At 39.9% G+C, this 20,903-nt stretch overlaps 1 protein-coding gene across 2 annotated transcripts in view; it reads right to left on the reverse strand.

The window, feature by feature from the left end:
• The window catches only part of LOC147030669 (uncharacterized), a 90,798-nt gene that overhangs the window by 30,890 nt on the left and 39,005 nt on the right, over positions 1-20,903 (reverse strand). For both annotated transcript variants that reach the window (XM_085874939.1, XM_085874938.1), the window contains exon 2: positions 2,506-2,687. In XM_085874939.1, the coding sequence (XP_085731065.1) occupies positions 2,506-2,687 (182 nt within the window). The remainder of the gene's footprint in view (positions 1-2,505; positions 2,688-20,903) is intronic.

A 20,903-nucleotide genomic window follows, 5' to 3' on the forward strand; every position in this document is an offset into this window, starting at 1 on the left:
TGTTGGAGGGCGATCAATATATGCAAATTTATGGATCAAAAAGCATTCACGCCCACTTTTTCTCGGGCCAATGGGGAGCGAGGTGAAAGGTCGAAGGGAGGGGGTCAAAGATGAGAGGGCGAAGCTACGGGGCTGATAAAAAGCGACCGTGTTCGTCAGTCGAGAGAGTAGGAGAGTCGAGAAGAGAGTCAAGACTTCGCGGGCGGTGGAGTTGGCAAGAAGGAGCTGGTCGTCGTGTGCGTTGGAGTCGGAACGGAGGGGACGGAGCTGTGGAGAGGCGGCGAGGGCAGACGAGGGGGTGCTCGCGTCGTGCAGGGAGCTGCACCCCAGGGAGGCCGACAGCGCGACCTGGCCGAGGTGGAGACGCTCGTCGCGGGACAATAAAAATCCTCTATACCCCGAGCATCAGCAACCCCCTCCTGTTTCCCCCCGCGCTGAGATAGTGCGACCAAGGGGGCCCCTTTCCCACCCCCTACCAGACACTGCCCGCGAGGCCCGCGGAGTTGAGGCACCATCGCCGCTCCGCGTCTCATCACCAGACGGGTAGGCCCGACCCGGTCTCGGCCTCAGGCCCGCCTCATCCTTGAGGGTATTCTTTCCTTGGTTTTGGGTATGTGTTGTCGGCGCCGTCTGTGAAGTAAAATTGTATAAGTGTTGCCGTGTGCTCGTGTAATCGGTATTAGATCTGCATTGTCGCATTTGCTTTTTGTGTAAATTGCATTGTGTTTTTCTTTTCTGTGTGCATTTGGTGGAATTGTATATGTGTGCTTTCCGTTCGTCGCGAATAAATGTGCTTTGTGTTGAACTGTTTCCCGCTTCGCTTCGTCATTTCCTTCATTGAATCCTCATCTTGCTTCACGTAAAGGGTTGGTAGTGGGCTGAATACGCCCGATAATTAATCGAACTGTCGAGGTCGACGATAACACCGCTCGGTTATCCCGATAGTACGGAACGGGTCGCTTAAGTGGCCCGTGTCCGAAGTCGACCTGCGGCGAGGTGCGATCGCCCGGTCTACCCTCCGTGTGGGTATTTAGGTAGGTCGAATTTGGCGAGCAACCCTATCCCACGCGGGGGCTGATTGGCTCGATCGCGGTGAGACCGAAAGGTCCACCCGTGACTGGTTCCCGGCGTTAGTCCGAGAGGGTCACGACTGGATTGTCCGTCCGGTGGGCGACGTGCCGCGATTCGAGTTACGTGGCCGTCAGCACGCCGGCGGGCGCGAAAACCGTAACAGTACGTTATAATAATCTATTGGGGAAAAAGAAGAAAGCAATCCATTTTCTGTGACATGAGGCTAACAAGGCATTTGTCAGTTTAAAAAACAAAGACCTTGGTTTATTTACTTTCATCTGTTTTTGATTATGGGATTGCACGTTGTCCATCCATCCATAAATACCTGCAACTTCTTCTCTGAAAACAATACAAATGATTTCGATGAAACTTTACCATAACCTTCATCAGCCTGTACTTACCAAAGGTTGTTCATGGCATTAAAAATAAATGGGCCCTAAGGGGGTTGACAGGGGTTACCCCCCCAAATAGGTATTTTATTTCTTCTCAGAAACTACACATGCAATTCCGATGAAACTTGACCACAACCTTCAACACCCATGATGCACCAAGGTTTGTTCATGGCATTAACAACAACATTTTTTTTTCTTCAAAAAAAATCGGGATCTGAGGGGGCCTACGGAAGGAGCTTACGGGGGGTGGGGGGGGGGGTTGCACCCCCTAAAGAGGTATTTGCTCTCTTATCAGACACGACACACATAATTCCAATTAAACTTGACCACAATCTTCATCACCCATGATTTACCAAAGTTTGTTCATGACATGAGAAGAATCAGTCTAAAGGGGTGAAAGGGGAGGTTTCCCCACAAAATGTGGATTTGCCTTCTTCTCCAAAACTACACACACAATTTCGATGAAATTTGACCACAACTTTTATCACCAGTGATGTACCAAAGTTTGTTCATGGAATTAAAAAAAAAAAGCATGGGTATTTACTTTCTTCTCCATTACATATATTGTGGGTCGTCCATGCCTAACAGTGGCTCCCTGGTTATCTTATCCAGCCACTACCATGTGAGCGCCCAGGGGCATTGCCCTTGTGTTTTTTATTTACCATGTAAACGTACTCAGTGGGACATACTTAAAGTCATATTCACGTCAGCTGCTCGCATTCGAATTTTCAAAGTCAAGGCTTAAAACCACATCAGGTCAGACAAGTACAATGAAGACAATTTATTCTGTTTGTTGATTCTCATGTCGAGCTGCATGTCTGTTTCAAAAGATTCCACTATGGGTATATTATACATGTCAGTGCTCAGGTACTAATTCCTAGTATATGCACGTGACCCATTAAAATTGCAATTATTAAATGCAAGTATTCTATAGGAAAGGTTTTACAACTATCTTACCACATGACTTGGTGAAGTGTCACATTACTTATTGGATGACAAACGGAAAGAGCATGCTGGATTACGATCACCATATTGCACTTACTTGTTGGCATGCTTGTTTGATGAAGAACAGGAGAGGGTTCTGAAGCTGGAGAGGTTGGCCACAACCATGATGGTGGTGGGACAATTGACTGCTGTCGAGGCCATGGTGTGGCCCGCATGGCCCGCCATCTGCGTGGGATCCCATTTGGAATCCAGCTCCAAAGTTAGGGTGTGATGAATCATCTGGGGAATCAAACAGGGAATGTGACAACTAAGGGAACTGGGAACAGAAAATCATAAACAAAAAACTATGAAACAACTGTGCTATTCATATGTGCAAACAATTGAAGACCACACGGAGAAAACCAGAGATGTCAGGATAAGTCAATTTTGAAGAAACTGAAAAACAAAGTTTCAAGACTGGTGGACTGTTTAATAACTGTCATATAGATTTCTTTTCCAGTAAAAGGAAGAGTGATCATTGGCCGATCAAATTAAGCATGTAGCATTTGCCAAGCTTCTGTGTTATTTCATTTAAGAGCAAAGAACGATTCAATGTTACAAACTGACATCACTGGTTATTCCCTTGTTTAATAATTGCCATGCAATTTTAACCCAGGATGTGTAGCAAATTCATGCTTGTTGGTTATTAGCATACATTACATGACTTTGGTGATCACAGATTATTTTTTTCAACATTAAACGGTCATTGTTTTTTTGTTTGATTGGTGTTCAACGCCATACTCAAGGGTATTTCGCTTATATGACGACGGATTCTCCATTTCTTACTCCGTACTACTTAATATGATGGAAAACCGGGAGGAAACCAAGGATAAACCACCCCCTCGATAGCCGAAGTCACCTCATGCGACTCCCTCATATACCTAAGCAGGTTGATTGGGCAGTGGGTACATCAAATGAGGATGGGTACTCAGATGCGCTAAACATTAAGCCATGGTATGGGTCCCATAAAAGTCACAATTAAGGTTTGACCAGGCTTGAACCACAATATGCACCAACTGCGGAGCCCATGATATAACCAAATAGGCCATTGTAGTGCTCAGAGTTTATGCTGTGAAAGTTTTACAACCTTTCATTGTTTAGTTTCTCAACTCTGAATATTATGGTGGAACAGTTAACATGAATGAAAGGGAGATAACCAGGAGTAAAGTACTGACAACTCTGGGTTTCTACTTGATCAGCTTTGACAACACTTGTTTTTTCATTGCACGGCTAAACTTTATACCATATAAATTATGTGACACCCCTGGTTATTTGTTAAAGTAATATTGTGAGAGGAAACCTTATGTTGCCAACTATTGGCAGGTGCAATAACCCTGAAATTTAGAAAAAGTGACATCTCTGGTTTTCCCCTTGTGGTCTTCAATTGCTTAGTAATTAAACTCCATTGTCCTCAATCCTTTTTATCCAGGAACAATCATTCAAGTGCAGACTTGAAACATACCATAATACTTTGTTTATTAGTTAGTTCGTTTATTATACTAACAAATCATTGCTGGGAGTGTGGCTGTGCCACTGAAGCAGTGCCCCTGCGCCTATTTCCAGTAAGTTGGTACTCATTTTGCCAACCTTGGAAGGATGACAGGATGAGTCAACCCACCTGGTGTTATTTAACAGAAATACAGGGGCTTAAACTCAAGACCCCAAGATCTTAACACCAGCCACCTTAACCGTTAAGCCAGTAGCAGGCCTTACATACTTAGTAAGATGGTTCCTTCTTTATTCAGCAACACAATTATTTATTATTACTCGCAAATACAACCCGTCGCTTCGCTGATGAGTGGTATTAAGGAGAATGGCTGAGAGAGATGGGAGGGGCGGGAAGGGAAGAGAGGAGAGAGAGAGAGAGGGAAGAGAGAAGAGGCAGCAGAGAGGGGAAGCTAGGAAGGGGGTAAGAGCAAGGAAAAGGGGGGGGGGGTGGTAGAGCTATGCCTCACCAAATGTTGCTATACACCAAATGAAGGGAGGGATGCGAGGACGGGGTGAGAGAGGGACAGAGAGCGAGAGCGAGAGCGAGAGAGAGAGAATGGCAAAAAAAAGAAAGGAGAAAGGTAAGGGGTAGAGGTGGGACTAGTATAGAGAACGATATGTTATGCTTAATGATTGAACACACACAAAAACAAACTCATGTCAGAACAGCTGTACACACAATGACAAAATAATGTTTGTAAAGTAATCCGTTGGCACATCTGCAAAAACATTGATGTCCCAGTTCCAGTAAATTTGTGGGAAAATGAACCAAAAGTAATTACTGAAAACATGGAATTACCTTCCGCTCATGTACGAACTAATGATCCCATCGAGCGTGAACATCGAAAACAAGGTGTTGCGACCGGATATCAAACTTATGCACGAAAACCACAGAGAAGAAGGCATTGCTGATTGAGGTGTTAATACCCGTGATTTTGGACTAAACGATGCAGAAATGAAGAAAATGACCAAACACCAAGACCACAAGAATGAACTGAAAAGATCCTGGAAGCTGAAGAATGCCAAAGTTGTACCATTGATAGCTGGACCTACAGGAATGATGACAAAGAACCTCACAGAGATATTAAACATAGGGGCAGTGCCCCTGGGTGCTCACCTGGTAGTGGCTGGATAAGATAACCAGGCAACCACTGGTAGGCATGGATAACCCACAGAATATATAATGGAGAAGAAAGTAAATACCGATGGATGTTTTTTTAATGCCATGAACAAACCTTGGTACATCACGGGTGATAAAGGGTGTGGTCAAGTTTCATCGAAATTGTGTGTATGCTTTCAGAAAAGAAAGCAAATGCATATTTTGTGGGGCAACCCCAGCCCCCCCCCCACCCACCATAGAGCCCCTCAGACCCCAATTCTTTTTAATGTCATGAAGAAACTTCAGTACATCACGGATAGTGAAGATGGTGCTCAAGTTTCATCGGAAATGCATGTGTAGTTTTGGTGAAGAAAGCAAATACATATTTTTGGGGGGAAACCCCCCTTAAATCCCCAAAGAGCCAGATTTTTTGAATGTCATGAACAAACTTTGGTACATCATGGGTGATGAAGGTTGTCATGAAGTTTCATCGGAATTGTGTGTATCGTTTAAGAAGAAAGCAAATCCCTCTTTGGGGAGGCAACCCCTCCCCCCCATAAACTCCCTCTATAGACCCCTTCAGACCTCTTATTTTTTAAAAATGCAATCACGGGTGATGAAGGTTGTGGTCAAATTTCATTGAAATTGAATGTGAAGTTTCTGAGACGAAGTTGCAAGTATTTGTGGACGGATGGATGACGCACCATCCCATAAGCTCCCTGGAACTACTTTACAGGTGAGCTAAAAACCATCCGTGAGAATATTATTACAAACAATCTAAAGTTGGAAGGTGTCAAGGGTTCAGTGACGATCCTGAAGAGAGCCCTCGGCACAAAACTTTGAGAACAGAAAACTTCTCAGCTTGATTCATGAATTGTGACCCCCTTACTGAAATGAAGGTGGATACTTTGAGCCCAACCTGGGAGGACTCCATTCTACATTCTGAAATCCACAGATGCAGATACCAATCAATGACACACACACACACACACACACACACACACACACACACACACACACACACACACACACACACACACACACACACACACACACACACACAGACCTGTTCGGTCTCTGTTTCACCCACTGATGAACCCCACCTACATGTGGAGATCCATCCATCCATTGGGACCATACTATGTGCAGAGCGTTGGTGCTGCCTAAGTAGTCTCTTTGGCTATTGGACACAATCCTAGATGGGTTGCCAATCCGACACAGTATACCAGTAAGCTGGCACTCATTTTGCCTACCTTGGAAGGATGACAAGCAGAGTCAACCCCACCTGGTATTAATTCAACAGACAAGTGGGGTTTGAACTCAGGATCATAGGACGCCAAGCCCACCACACTAACCATTCAGCCAACACCAGGTATACATCTGGAGACAGCAGGCAACAACAGCAACTCCGACATATGTGTACACACACACACACACACACACACACACACACACACACACACACACACACACACACACACACACACACACACATATTGGAATAGATGTGATATTTTCGAAGTTTAATAAGGGCATAACTATGAAAAATTTACGAAACGCCCCAAATCTCGTTCTTCTGTAGCTTGTCATAATAAAGCCATGTACCAAATTTCAGTTGAATATGTCAAAGGGGATGGGGAAAAAAGTCTGAAAAAATACAGGTGGGACGGATGGACAGACGGACGGTCGGCAAACCTATAGTCCCCTCCGGTGAAACTGTTACAGCACTAATAAGTGTCGGTCGATCGAAAGATCATTCGTGAATGAAAAAAGACTAATCATGACTGGACAATGCGTTTTTATAAATAAGCGAAAACAATTTATCTTTCTAAGTATTGACATGAAAAGACAAACAATAATTAATCATAATTAGTGATAATATTTTGTACCTCGTGAAATAATGACTGTTGGGTGCAGTCACAATGGGACCAGGGAGGGTATTTTCATTGAACAGGTGGCCATTGTGTAAAGGGTATTATATCCTGTACATGGGCTTTTCTTCCTTGGGAGGGGGAGATTTTAAGTGGCCGATAAAATCAGGTGACCAGTCTAAATCGGTGGCCGCCAAAGTAGGTTTATCAGTTTTGATTTGTATACAGTATTTAAAACCCAAGAGATATACACATACCTGTCACAATGTTCTCCTCCTCACTCCCCTCTCCTCCATCCCCTCCAAATTCCCACATAAAATTAAGTTGATAAACTGATAGATTTAATAAACGTTTTGTTGATTTGACACAGGCATGGTGGGCCAAATGGCCTCCTCCTGCATCAAAGTTCCTTGTGTGTCAATGTTCTCTCACCTTGAGAAAAACAAAATGTATTTTCATTCTAAATTAATGTCAAGCTGGACATCCCCAAAGTACAGGAACGTTCCTGACGTGGTATTGCCTGTACAAGACCTTTTTCTTTTTGTTCTCATCTATGAGCATTCTACACCTGTATGAGCCTTCATCTTGATAACCAATGTTCGGAAGTAAAAGGGAAAAGTTTCCCTGGTCCAGTATCAGAAACAGGCCGTTTGGTCTTTCCAGCTCTGGGGTTATCGAGATAGATGAGAAAGTTATGTCAATATTGCAAATATGTTTTATATTCCTCAAAAGATGAACCACTTCGAAATGTTGACTTGAATAAGGATTAAAGAAACAATTAAATGTCGAACACTCACTTTGTAAACCAAGTTAATTTCCCATGAGCTCCACTTAAGTATCCAAATCTATCCCTTACCCTAACCCTAAACCTAACTCTAACCCTAACCCTTACCATAACCCTAACCCTTACCCTAACCCTGACCCTAACCCACGTGGAATTTCCCATGAGCTCTGCTTTAGTATTCTCACAAACACTCAGCTGCATCATGGCACCAGTGAGGACAATTTCCTCTCTTGTTTATCAACATTCAATACCCAAACCTGAGAACTCTGGAAACCAAATTCACTCTCCTACCCCCTCCGGTGTCCATTCCCATGACCAACCATACCAAACAAAAGATAAACGGGAAACATACTAATACTACTAATTCATCAAAAATTTTAAACATTGCATTTCAAACAACACATTTAATATAAATCGATAAATTTATAATCGATAAATCAGCCCAGGATATATGGGATTTGAATTACCATGAGATATATGGTCGGAGGAGATCGCCATCAGGAAAGAGCAGGTTTTTAAATCTATTGGTTTCCTAATTTTGCAGAAATTATTCTGTGATTATTTAATTGCTGTCGATTGGCAATTTCAGGATCATTTTCCCCACTGCCTTGTGCTGCTTCTGATCCATCACTCAAAATTTCTGCCTTAAACTGGAAGTGAGTTCCTGGAGGCAAAGACTTGTTTGTGCACCTGTCGGTTATTATATTTATTTTAGCTGAGAGAATTGACTGAGTAGATGCAAGTAGGGGGGGTTGTAGGATGCAGGAGATTACATTTGCGGACACACGTGTAGAGAGGGAAAAGTCGTGCTTAGGCCAGTGCACATCACGAGAGAAGACGCGATCGGGCAATCAGAATCATCAAATCAATTGGACTTTTGTGTCTCGATAAGGTCGAGCCCTATTTCCAATGAGATCAGATCAGCCAAACATTGGTGATTTTGATTGCAAGACACAATGGGAATACAATGTGGAATTTGTGCGAATGTCCCACACCTAACTTGGTTGTATCTGGTGAATATATATATATATATATATATATATATATATATATATATATATATATATATATATATATATATATATATTGTTCATGTGTTTATTTGTTTATCCATTCAGACCCTGCAGGAACAAGAGGAACTAAACTTTGCAAGGCCACGTCTTTCATCCAATGGAAGGTCGAGGCCTATGTTTGGATAAAAAAAATATCGGCCTCAGATAAAACCAAATAATTGGTCTTAAGGCCTCGATTGTGGCTTGTGCTTATACACTGCCTGGGTTTTTAAATTTTTTTCCTGGGAGTGATCGAATCACATGCATTGTGAAGATCATATGTTGAGGTTGCAGTGATTTGTTGTCAACAAGATAAATTTAATTACAATAGTGTGTACACGTGCACCTGCCCTGTTATTACAAAGATTAGTTTACACAGGTTTAATACAGTCGGACCCCGTGATTAACTGGGGAAACGTTCCTGAAAAATGGCGCGAATGTCGGGGTATTGGATTTTTTTGTTTTTTTTGTAACAGGGTCGAGGCACGTGGAAGAGCAATTAAAGATGATTAACGATTTTTTTTGTAATGGTGTGAACAAGCTTTGGGACATCAAGGGTGATGAAGGTTGTGGTCAAGTTTCATCAAAATTGTGTGTATGGTTTCTGAGAAGAAAGCAAATGCATATTTTGGAGGCAATCCTGACGTAGGTCCCCTTGCCCCGATTTCCTTCATGAATTTAGAATGGGATTAAAATTAATTCAATTCAAATCAAATGAAAGACCAAATAGGTCTTCGTCGTCTGCACTGGAGTCATCAGAAGGAAGCCGAACAAGCAAAGAGCAAAGATGGAGTCATCAGGTGGAACCTGGATAGGATTCGAGCTTCAGTTGTTACTCCTCTACCACCAAACCCATCCAGGCACAGCCAAGTGAGCCTTCTTCAAAAAAACAAAAAATCAAAAAGAACCCAGATTAAACAAATTAAACAATTCTGCCCTCCAGACCATGCATCTGACCAGGTTGAAATGTAAAACCGATATTCCTCATCACCACCTCCTGCGCATCATAATTGTGAAGTTTCAAAGTTGTGAACAGATCCGGATGAAATTTTGTCGGCAGGTTCGGTGTGACAAGGACGAACTGATTAAATTTTGGTGAAGATCCGGATCCAGATCCGACTACTGGAATATTTTAAGTGATTCTTCACCATTGAGAGATCGGGCCAAAAATGATAGAAAGCACAATATCTCAAAAAGTTGTGTCCAGATTTGGATGAATGAAATGTTTTGTTTTCACTATATTTCTGTCGTTCAGCCTGTGCCTTTGTGTAATAATTTGATAAATCAATATCTATTTCTTGGGATACACCAAAGATAGAATCATCTTTACCAACATAAGTCATTTATATTAGATTAAAAATAATGTCATTAAAAATTTTATTTTTGTTGAGTTTAAATAACACATATAGACATAATTGACCACAGCACTTGGAATTTAATTCTTGGACTTGAAATGTTTGATAAACACCATTCTGTAAGAATTTTATGACTTCAACAGGTGGCAGAAGACCAAAACGATAAAAATAATATTTGTCTTGACTATTAAAAATACAAACCCAATGAGAACCTTTCCCACTATTATCTTCAAAGTTCATAATAATATTCTTTGTATGTTTAGGCACCTTTGTTAATTCATCGCTCATACAAATAACCACACTATGAATTTTTATTTTCTTACAATATTTGACAAGTTGTAAATTTGATGTTGTATTCTTTCCAAATTCTTTAAACCACTCATCAATGCTGATTTATTTATTACAAAGATATATTCCATTACCCCTTTTGGTTAATTTTACACCTGCTTGTGCGATAGAAGAAAGCATATCTCCAACTAACAATCTCACTTTATCAGGCAGACTTTCAAGTTTTTCAGCAAAATCTACAATTACACCACTTCCACTAATTTGTTTCTCCAACTCTTTGCTATGTCTTTCCAATTCTTTTTAAGCCCGGAGTTGAGTCTTCCATTCGTTAGCAGTTTTCACCGCTGTTGAAATACCACCCGTCAATGCTCCAACCGCACTTAAGCAGCAAATAAAGGAGTTAGAAATGGGAGAAATCCTCCACTCATCTCTCTTATTGAATATTTTTTCAACATTGGTTTTGTCATTTTAATTTTAAGTGAGCCAGTATCATTCAAGATTTTAACCTGTTCTCTTGTGAACAAAACATCAATTCTTACTGTTCCTTTTCTCTGAATTGTATTAACGTTAATCGTACAAAGCTTTTGATTTTGAACACAAGATGATAGTTTATGAAGATTGATTTGATTAACATATACCCCAGTTGGTACTTTGCCACTAATTTATTTAACAAAAAATTATGTGAGACTAATCATAACACCATTATCTGTATTAATCTGTAATTCTGTTTCTTCCAAAAGCAAACAATATGTATCAACTTCTTCACTCTCTCCTCTTTTAATGTATAGGGAAGTATCCACTCGATTAGACTTTATAGTTTCTTTTTGAGCACTCAGGTCTAACGCATAGATTGTATACAAACTTTTAAATGCTGTCATATCCAAAATAGGTTCTTTATTTCCATTACTTTCACACATTTTTTAGTAAGACTTGTATGCTTCAGCAAAATCTTTTTTTTCCCCAATTAATTTCCAATCTATCTCGTGGATAAAATGTTCCATCAAGAGAAACACGAAGTTGTTTCACCTTAGCATTATCACTCAAAGCATTATTCTTATCTGTAGCAGGATCACCATCTGGTTTTTAAAAAATGATCCACAGATATTGTGGCTTTCCTTACAGAACACCCAAATTCCACGTGTCAGTGGTTTGGTTTCGTTTAACGTGTTGACATCTTCTTTTGAGGTATGATACACTGAGTGGTTTCTTTGAGTTCAGTCTTCTGTTCAACATCTCTTCTGTTTTAAGATTAGGAGTATATTCACTAATATACCAACTCATTTCATCAATCACAAATTTATTCTGATCACCAAAAGCACTACCAACACCAAAAAGTAATCTATTGTTACTGGCCGGGGGTCAGCCACCAACCAACCGCTCTCAACGGAGCCGCAAGTCGAGTCGGCCCGACCGATCGCCCGGAATATAGATCGCCGCCCGGATAACTCCGAGCGACGGGTCCTTGTACAAGAACCGAAATACCGCAATCGGCAGATCAAGTGGGGTAGGGTCGATTGCCAATCTTCAATTTACCTAAATACCCACGTGATCCAACTCCCGGGGTATTCCACCCTCGACGGAACTCGTACTGAACAAACCGCCGAGGCGAGCTTGTCCGCGCGCAATTCCGAGCGGCATAATCGCCGAGAACCGTCGGTCCAAATGTCCCCCTATTACGGCAAGCCAACGGCTTTCTAACTCCCAACACACGAAATGTTCAGTCAATGAGGGAATGGACGCAACGAACAGGTTTACATTCACACAAGGACATTTATTATAATGAAACACGTATGCAATTAAATAAGGCAAAACACGTATGCAATTATACAAGCAACAAAAGCACGACAAAAGAAATACAACCGTCTACTTATTATGTACAGCCATTTACACTTAACAGCAGATCCTACTTATTAGACGGGCCCACAGACACACACGCGCACACACACACACACACACACACACACACACACACACACACACACACACACACACACACACACACACACACGAAACGGTGGCTGAGGCCTTTAATCACGAGCTCCAGCTCGGAGGACAGGTGAGCTGAAACTCAGAGCCTAACTCGAACCTTTACACTTCGTGTGGTCTTCAACTTGTCCGGACCCGGGCTCCAGCGAGAGCGAGCTGGATCCAATCGCCGCGATCCTTGTTCCTTCCCGAGCTTCCGCGAATCTTCCCGCGCTTCTCAACACGTGCCGGTGAGAAGAGGCGCCGATCCTTCCTGTCGATCGTCGCTTCACCGAGGAACCAATTCCAAGAAGAGGCCGATGCGTCGCACCAAGCCGGGAAACAAAATGGAGAAAGAAAAGCTCCACGAACCAAGAAGAAGAGGAAATAGAGGAAGAAACCTCCACTCGCAGCTCGAGCTGAACAACTGGCTCAAGTTCCTTCCAAAACAAAGCAGCAGCCAAAGCTCACCAAGCCAGCCGTATCAAAAAGCTTCCAAAGGCCTCAAGCCAAGCAAGCCAAGCAGGACCCGATGGCTGAACGACTGCTCTCCGAAGAAAAAAAAGCTTACTCCTCCCACGGGACTCAGCACACGAACTCTGCCACGGGACTCCCACGAACTCTTTACACGGGACTTTCACAAACTCAGCCCGAGCACGGGACTCCCACGCGAACAAAGAAATGATGTCCTCTTTATCCTTTGCACCCCCTCCCCCGCACCCGGCGTGACTCATGCCCTCGTGATCCACCCCCGCTCAACCACGGGTGGGAGGGAGTTGTTGATGTCACCGCAGGGTTCTTCTTCCTCTTCGCAGAAGAGGGGGAGGGACGTCTCCATTGTTTGCTCCCTAACTATTAAATCGATCCGCAGCGCATCTAATCGATCTCTAATCATTTAAACAATGGAAGGTGAGCTATCTAGGGAACATGCACTTATCGACATAGCTGACTAAGGGAACCTGTATGATGTGTGCAATTGAATTCCAAATTCGTAACACTATTTTCATTATCATTCCTTTGTAGTTGAAATCTAATTTTAAGACCATACAGAACTTTATCATGATCACAAAATCCAAATATACCTTTAAGAGGAACTGCCACAGTAAAACTATGAACTGCTTTTGTATCATCATTAAACATTCCTTTCCTTTGAGTATATCCAGGGTCTGTGTTTGTTCCCATTGACATATCAGAAATAAAACCTTCGACAGCCCCCTTTCCCATTCTATCACTGAATGAATATAGTGTAAATTTCATCATTTCAGATACAGCAGAGACATAATCAACCGCTTCAACTTCTTGTGTTCCAATGTACAAACGCACACTATCAAACATTTTCCAGAATAAATCATTTACAAGTGTAGCGTTTGTGTTATTCCCAGCTTTAGTGAATGTAAATTTACACAACAAGAAACTTTCGGATAGATTCAAATAAGTTTGTTGATTATTTATTTCAAAACTTTTTGTACCATTTGCATTCCAGTCTGTTCCAGTTATTGCATTTACCTTGAAGTAATCTTTTTTAGTGGAGTTTGAGATGACAATGGTATCATCCAAATCATAGATACTATCAATTGCTTCCATACTTGTATTTATTTAGGAAAAAAGATGTTAAAACTTTTGAAACCCTGGCCCAAGTATTTGAATTATTTTCTGTCGTTCTTGGGGAGACAACTGAGTTTTGTCTTTCTTAATTTATTTTATTGCTTGTAATTTATGAGATTCCTTTTGGGCATCTTTTATGCTCTTTACAGCACCTGCTACATTTCCCACAGCAGAAGCAGTTGAACCAATTAGGTCTTTATGTTTAAGAATAGTTGAACCGATACCCATTAAAGTATCAATTATCCCATCTCCTCTAAATTGATGTCTGACACCCTTTTGTCTCTTAGGTTTATAGTATCCTCTACCAAGATACATACCTTCACCCTTGTAGCATGGGGAAAGGAACATCCCATCCCCTGTAATTATTTTATATTTTCCCAACTCGTGTTTCCTCACAATCATCGTATTTATTTATTAGAAAACATCACGTAGGTGAATTCTGATGGATATAACTTCTCCATTAAAAGAAATCATACGATTATCTTGGTCGGTTATCCTAAAATTTACTCTGTGTATGTTTTTTCCTGACACAGGGAGATAAACCAAATTTTTATCAATTGTGAAATCAACCTTGTAGTTATTTTTAAGTTTAATCGTCGATTTTGAAGCATGTTTTTGAATATCTACAACAATATTTTTTGGTTCATCACCCTGTTCTTTCATAAGACAAGCAATTTCGGAGGATATTTGAGAAATCTCATATGTTCCGGGTGAGACTGTTATAGTTTTGTATCCACTTCCCGGATTATAACTAAACTTGTCATTTTTCTTAGTTGTATTAAATAAGGTATTTTAAGTTTCCATGGACAATAAAGATGCCTCATATTCTTTTGTTGGGTCAAGTTGTAGTGGGTATGGGAATGAAGATGTGTGGTCGCTTGTGAAATTAAAACTCAGGATTGTGCTTCTCATCTTATTTAATACGAGATAAAATGTCTTTATATTAATATTTATTAATTATTTTCATGTTCATCAACTGGTCTAAAATGGCTGATGTTTCATTAAAACAATTGTTATTTCCAGCCTTCTTACTACCTAACAACAATAACAGTTTATTAACTAATTGTGATGAGTCATTTGGAAGAAAAGTAACACCTGAACCAAGGACACTTAAAGCCTGAATAAAGTGTTTCTCCTTCTCATTCTTGCCACTTTAAGCAGAAAGACTAACCCTATAATTAACAGAGTCCAGCAGATCAATATATTGTTGTGGTTGACGAAATTCGCAAATCACCATTCAGGTCCCTGAGGTGAGATATCTCTGTAAGTATATGTGTAGTTAGGCCCAAACCCGTTGTTTAGAGGGAATAAATGTCATTCATGCGGGCTGCGACCCTTTTAGATAGCCGTTTTTCTTTTACTATCTTTATTTTGGACCAACAGCCATCACACAACAACCACCAACCACAACGCCGCTTCACAACAACAACCACCAACCACAACGCCGCTTCACAACAACAGCCACGACCTTTACCGTCACAACTCGCAACCATCGCATCACCACCATTCTTGCGCCACTTGTGGGCACCGATACTGGACTCGTGCAGGGCGCACACCGAGCAGCGTGTTCAGAAACATCACAGACTGTCCGAAGAAAACGGATCAAAAATGACTCACGCCCACTTCTGTTCCGTCCTATCGGTGAGCGTGGGGCGATTTGGCCCCGCCTCCAGGGCGTTGGAGTGTGGTCGCTATATGCAAATTCATGGATCAAAAAGCATTCACGCCCACTTTTCCTCAGTCCAATGGGGAGCCAGTTAGAGGTGAAGGGTCGGAGGTAAAGGGTCAAAGGTGAAGGGGTGAAGCCACGGGGGATATAAACGGCTGCGTTCGTCAGTCAAAGCAGTTCGCAGTTGGGAGTTCGCGGAGCCAGTGAAGAGTTGGGACGAGTCAAGAGAGGAGACGGAGAGGGCGATCGGACGAAGCTGTGGAGAGGCGGCGGCGGCGAAGGCGGTTGAGGGGGTGCTCGCGTCGGAGTCAGGGAGCTGCGGAGGGAGAGGCCGGCGGCGCGACCGAGGTCGTGGTGGAGACGCTCGTCGCGGGACCCGAGACAGGGAGATATCGATCGTGGTGAGTTCCCACGACCGATTGGCACGATCGTGGTGAGGCCGAAAGGTCCACCCGTGACTGGTTCCCGGCGTTAGTCCGAGAGGGTCACGACTGGATTGTCCGTCCGGTGGGCGACGTGCCGCGATTCGAGTTACGTGGCCGTTCGCACGCCGGCGGGCGCGAATCCGCAACAATATACTCTATCATCATTATTTTTCATATCCAATGGTTTATCAAAATACTTTGATTCACCCCTCACAGTTGAAGCTTGTCTTCCATCTTTTATGAGAAGAAACATTAATCTGGGGGTTAATTTAACAGGGGGTTGAGCAGAACTCAAGAACCTTAATTCATCATTAAATATCAATACCTTTTCTTGAACAAGATGAAATATTGCTGGTTGTTCTGTTGGGATGAGTCCTGCTTTGGTTTTTGAATCCGCTGAATATTCATTGTTTTGAAGAGCATTCACAATATAAATCAGGAGGTTGATTAATCTCTTTCAGTTGTTGAAATAATCCTTCATCATCATATTCTAATTCGCCTATATGCTCTAATTCTTCCTCCATCATTTGACTGAAATATTTTATCATTTGAAGTTTTTTAGGAGTATATTATATTGTGGGAACTGTGGAAACATCTACAATTTTTTCTTGGGAAGTTTTGAAAAGTGGTTTAAAAATTTTCTCTTGTTTTCTTTCAAATGCTTCTTCACCCGTTAGTTTCTGTCTGCATTTCTTCTTTATGTCTTCTTGTTGTTTTACAACTTTTGAAACCAACTCTTGATAAACCTTAAATCTTCTTGCTCTTTCTTTTGCATCCATTTATTTATTGGAAAATATTACTTAATATCTCATTTTGTTTCACAGCAATATATTTATATTTTTCAGTTGTGTGCTTCATGTAATCCCCAAATTCCTTTTTACTACATAATGTAGAACAATGATCTCTCCAAAAATTGTTTATATCCATTGAATTTAACTTGAATAAAATAAAAGTATTAGCATTGTTTCTGATGGAACGACGAGGAAGTTGAAAGTATGATTGACTAAGATAAATACAATTACAAGAAGAATGTCTCCCTCTTATGTAGTAGCTGTCCATTACCATTTGGTTTCTCTCATTAACACAATCAAAGATAACGAGGTTCTTTTTTGATTTATCCAAATCTTGGGGAGACGGTATATCATCGGGATTATCACGAAGAATACAAGTTATCGGTTTTGATTTCTTTTTACATCTCTGTGTATCACAAAATAGTTGTATTATATCTTCAATGATATAATCATTTAGGTTTTTTTGAAGTTTAAATAAACCGATTATATATTATTTTTGAAGACCAGCATTAAAACCTTGTGAGAGTAGTTGATAATCTGGTTGAAAACTCGACTTTGTGAAAATTATAAAATTATCATAATCTAAAAAGTTGGGAGTCAGGAGCATGTTCAAAAGTAAGCAGGTTTTTCCACATCCGCTTGAACCAACTATGAGGCATCTTAATGAATTTGGGAGATTTTTATGGTTGTTAAATTTTATCTTATTTTCCAAAATGGGTAAAAAAATCATTCATTTATATGTTTGGAAAACAGGTTATTTAATTTATTAGTGGCTTTTTTAGAAACTCTATATTTTATCCTAAGTTCAGGTTTAATTTCAAGATAATCCATTATTTTATTTATGCAATATCTTGTGTTGATATTTCCCTGAAAATGACAATCGTGAATAATATACAACAAGAATCCTTTGACCATTTCTCTAATACGTCCAGTTTCTTCCCTTGTAAGGAAAGGTGTGTTATCACCCTCATACTTTACATTCATTTCTCTAATCAATCTTGTAAAGTAATTCATTTTTGGTGTAAATCTAAAAGAATTATTTTCCTTTTTATTATCATTAATTAGAAGATAATCACAGAATATACATTGTTTATAGGCTTTTGACTCTGTGTTTAATCCCAGTCTTACACACGCAGGACAATTCTCAAATTTGTCATATGGAGAATCAGAGAATTCATGAGGCTCAAAATCAAGTAAACTACTCATATTTATAAAGTAAAACTTTACTTAAACTGAAATTCATCTTCGGTATCATCTTCGATACTTTCAGAATCATCTATAAAACTACTTTCATAACTATCGTTTGAACACAAACTCTCGGTATCATAATCACTCTCATAATCTTCAAAATCTTCAGTTGAATAATGACTCATATTTAATTCGTAGAAAAAAAACATTACCATGTATATCTATATACTTTTTTTCATTAGCAGATTCAACGACGACATTTTTAATATTAAAGGTAATTTTAAAATGATCCCTAACGACTATTGAACAAAATGTCATTTCACCTGATATATTAACATCCTTTATTTCATCAGGATTTACATCTTTAGGGTTGTTGAAAAAAATACAAATTTCTCCTTGCATATTACAGATGGTCTTATCTTTTCTTTCTAAAGCTTCATCCATAAGGTTTTTATTTTTTAATACTTTTTCTTGTTTCATTGTTTTTTCTGGTTTTGAATATATTGCCAGAAGGAGAGGAGAAACTTTTGTTAGAGATACTTTAATTGATGTTCTTCCAGGAATACTAAAAGCCCTTCCACTGAAGGAAATTGAAGAACTCATATTATTTACCATAATTGTTTTTATCCAATGATTGTTATATTTATCTTTGTTCAATTTTACATCCTTGACATATTTCTCAGTATCTTTTACAAATGAAGAGATTGATTGAAACTTCTCTTTTGTGTCTTGAAACATTGTATTTATTAAGTGAAAAAAAGTTGGAGGATAAATTTGTTTTAAGCACATATTCACCTGTCAATTAAATGAAATTTTCATTAAGAAAATTTGTTTTAGTAAAGTTTTATTATATAAATATGGTGAATACAACGTACTGCGATGTTTGTAATCATGAATATAAATATTATAAAAAACACCTTCAAACCAACAAACACACATTCAATCTCTTCAGACAAATATCTCCACTTTATCAAGAAACAAAACATTGTGATAGATGTGACAATGATATTCTTAAAAATAATTATAATAAACATCTTCAATCACGCAAACACAAGAACAATGAAGAAAGGGAGGGCACCACTAAATTATCCATTGAAACCACTGATGAAGCATTTAAAGGACATATAAAAATAAGATTGTTTCGCTTTCAAGACCCAAGACCATCCTCAATCATAAAAACTGTTGATATGGTTAAAAAAAAGTATTAAAACTATAATTAAAAACACATTAAGTGAAATGAAAACTTTTAAGTTTTATATGAGAGTAAAATTGAAAATTGTAAGACAAGACGATGAAACTACTCCCTATACAAGGACAACCCCTCACTTTATCTCATCATTTCAAGATTTTGTAAGATGTGATGTTTACGATGATCTCCAGAGACAAGAACAAGATGTTGATAACACTGTAGTAGGTAGTGGATTTACTATCACAAAAACAATCTTTTTAGATATACACATCTTAAAATCAGATCCTCTTCAAGCTTCTTCTTATTATATATTGATTTACCAAAAAAGATAAAACTAAAGAAGGCAGTTGTTAATATTAAGAACAATGATAATAAATGTTTTCTCTGGTCTGTTCTTGCTCATTTACATCCTCCAAATTGTAATTCAGAAAGAGTAAAGCAATATATGAAATATGAGAACACCTTGGACATTAAAGATTTAAAGTTTCCATTGTCATTGAGAGATATTCCTAAATTTGAGAAAATGAATAATCTATCTGTGAATGAATATGGATTAACAAATACAAACAAAGTTCAGATATGAAAAATTTCAAACAACTATAAAAATGATGAAACACACATTGACCTTCTCCACTTTACTTCAGAGGAAAAATCACATTATGCTTTCATCAAAAATTTTTCAAGATTAACCAAATCACAAATATATAAGAGAAAATGTAAAACGTATCCTTGTAAGAGATGCCTCAACTCCTTTCACACAAAAGAATGATTAAATCAACATTCAAAATATTGTAGTAATCATAAATCAACCGTAATTAATTTACCAAAAGCAGGTTCAAACATATCATTCAAAGATTTTAACAAATCTATAAAACATCCGTTTGAGATATATGCTGATTTTGTAAGTATCCTTGAAAAGATAGATTCTGTTTCTCCAAATCCAAATAAATCATACACAAATATATACCAAAAACATACTCCTTGTGGTTTCTGTTATCTATCTACAATTCCAGCAATCTCTGTCTTTGTCCGTCTGTCTGTCTGTCTGTATGTGTGTCTGTACGCGACTGCCGTTTCTCGACGACCGCCGGTCCAATCTGATTGAAACTTGCTAGGAATATTGCTGGGGACCCACGGATGTGCCTTTTCGAGGTTTGATATCAATCGGATGAGCGGTTCCCAAGTTACGGCCATTTATCTGTCGACCAATGACAAGACACGGTGCTATGATGTCACGAATGACGTCACAATTCATATTTATTTTTATTTCTTTCCCCACGATTGACGTCACAATTCTTCTTCGTTTAGTATGACATCACAATCGACGCTGGGGACCTGAATATGTGCCTTTTCAAGATTTGATATTAATCGGACAAGCGGTGCCCAAGTTATGGCCATTTATTTACCAAACCAATGATTGGACACGGTGCTATGACGTCACAATTAATGTTTATTTAATTGTTTTTTTGTGAATACATTTACAGAGAGAGGGGTGAGAGAGGAGGGGTGAGAGAGGAGGGTGAGAGAGGAGGGGTGAGAGAGGAGGGGTGAGAGAGGAGGGGGAGAGAGGAGGGGTGAGAGAGGAGGGGGAGAGAGGAGGGGGAGAGAGGAGGGGGAGAGAGGAGGGGGAGAGAGGAGGGGGAGAGAAGGGGGGAGAGGAGGGGGAGAGGAGGGGGAGAGGAGGAGG

This window comes from Eptatretus burgeri, chromosome 3, assembly GCF_056783735.1.
Source record: "Eptatretus burgeri isolate ZD-2024b chromosome 3, Ebu_testis_v1, whole genome shotgun sequence".
In the NCBI taxonomy this organism is placed as follows: Eukaryota; Metazoa; Chordata; class Myxini; order Myxiniformes; family Myxinidae; genus Eptatretus; species Eptatretus burgeri.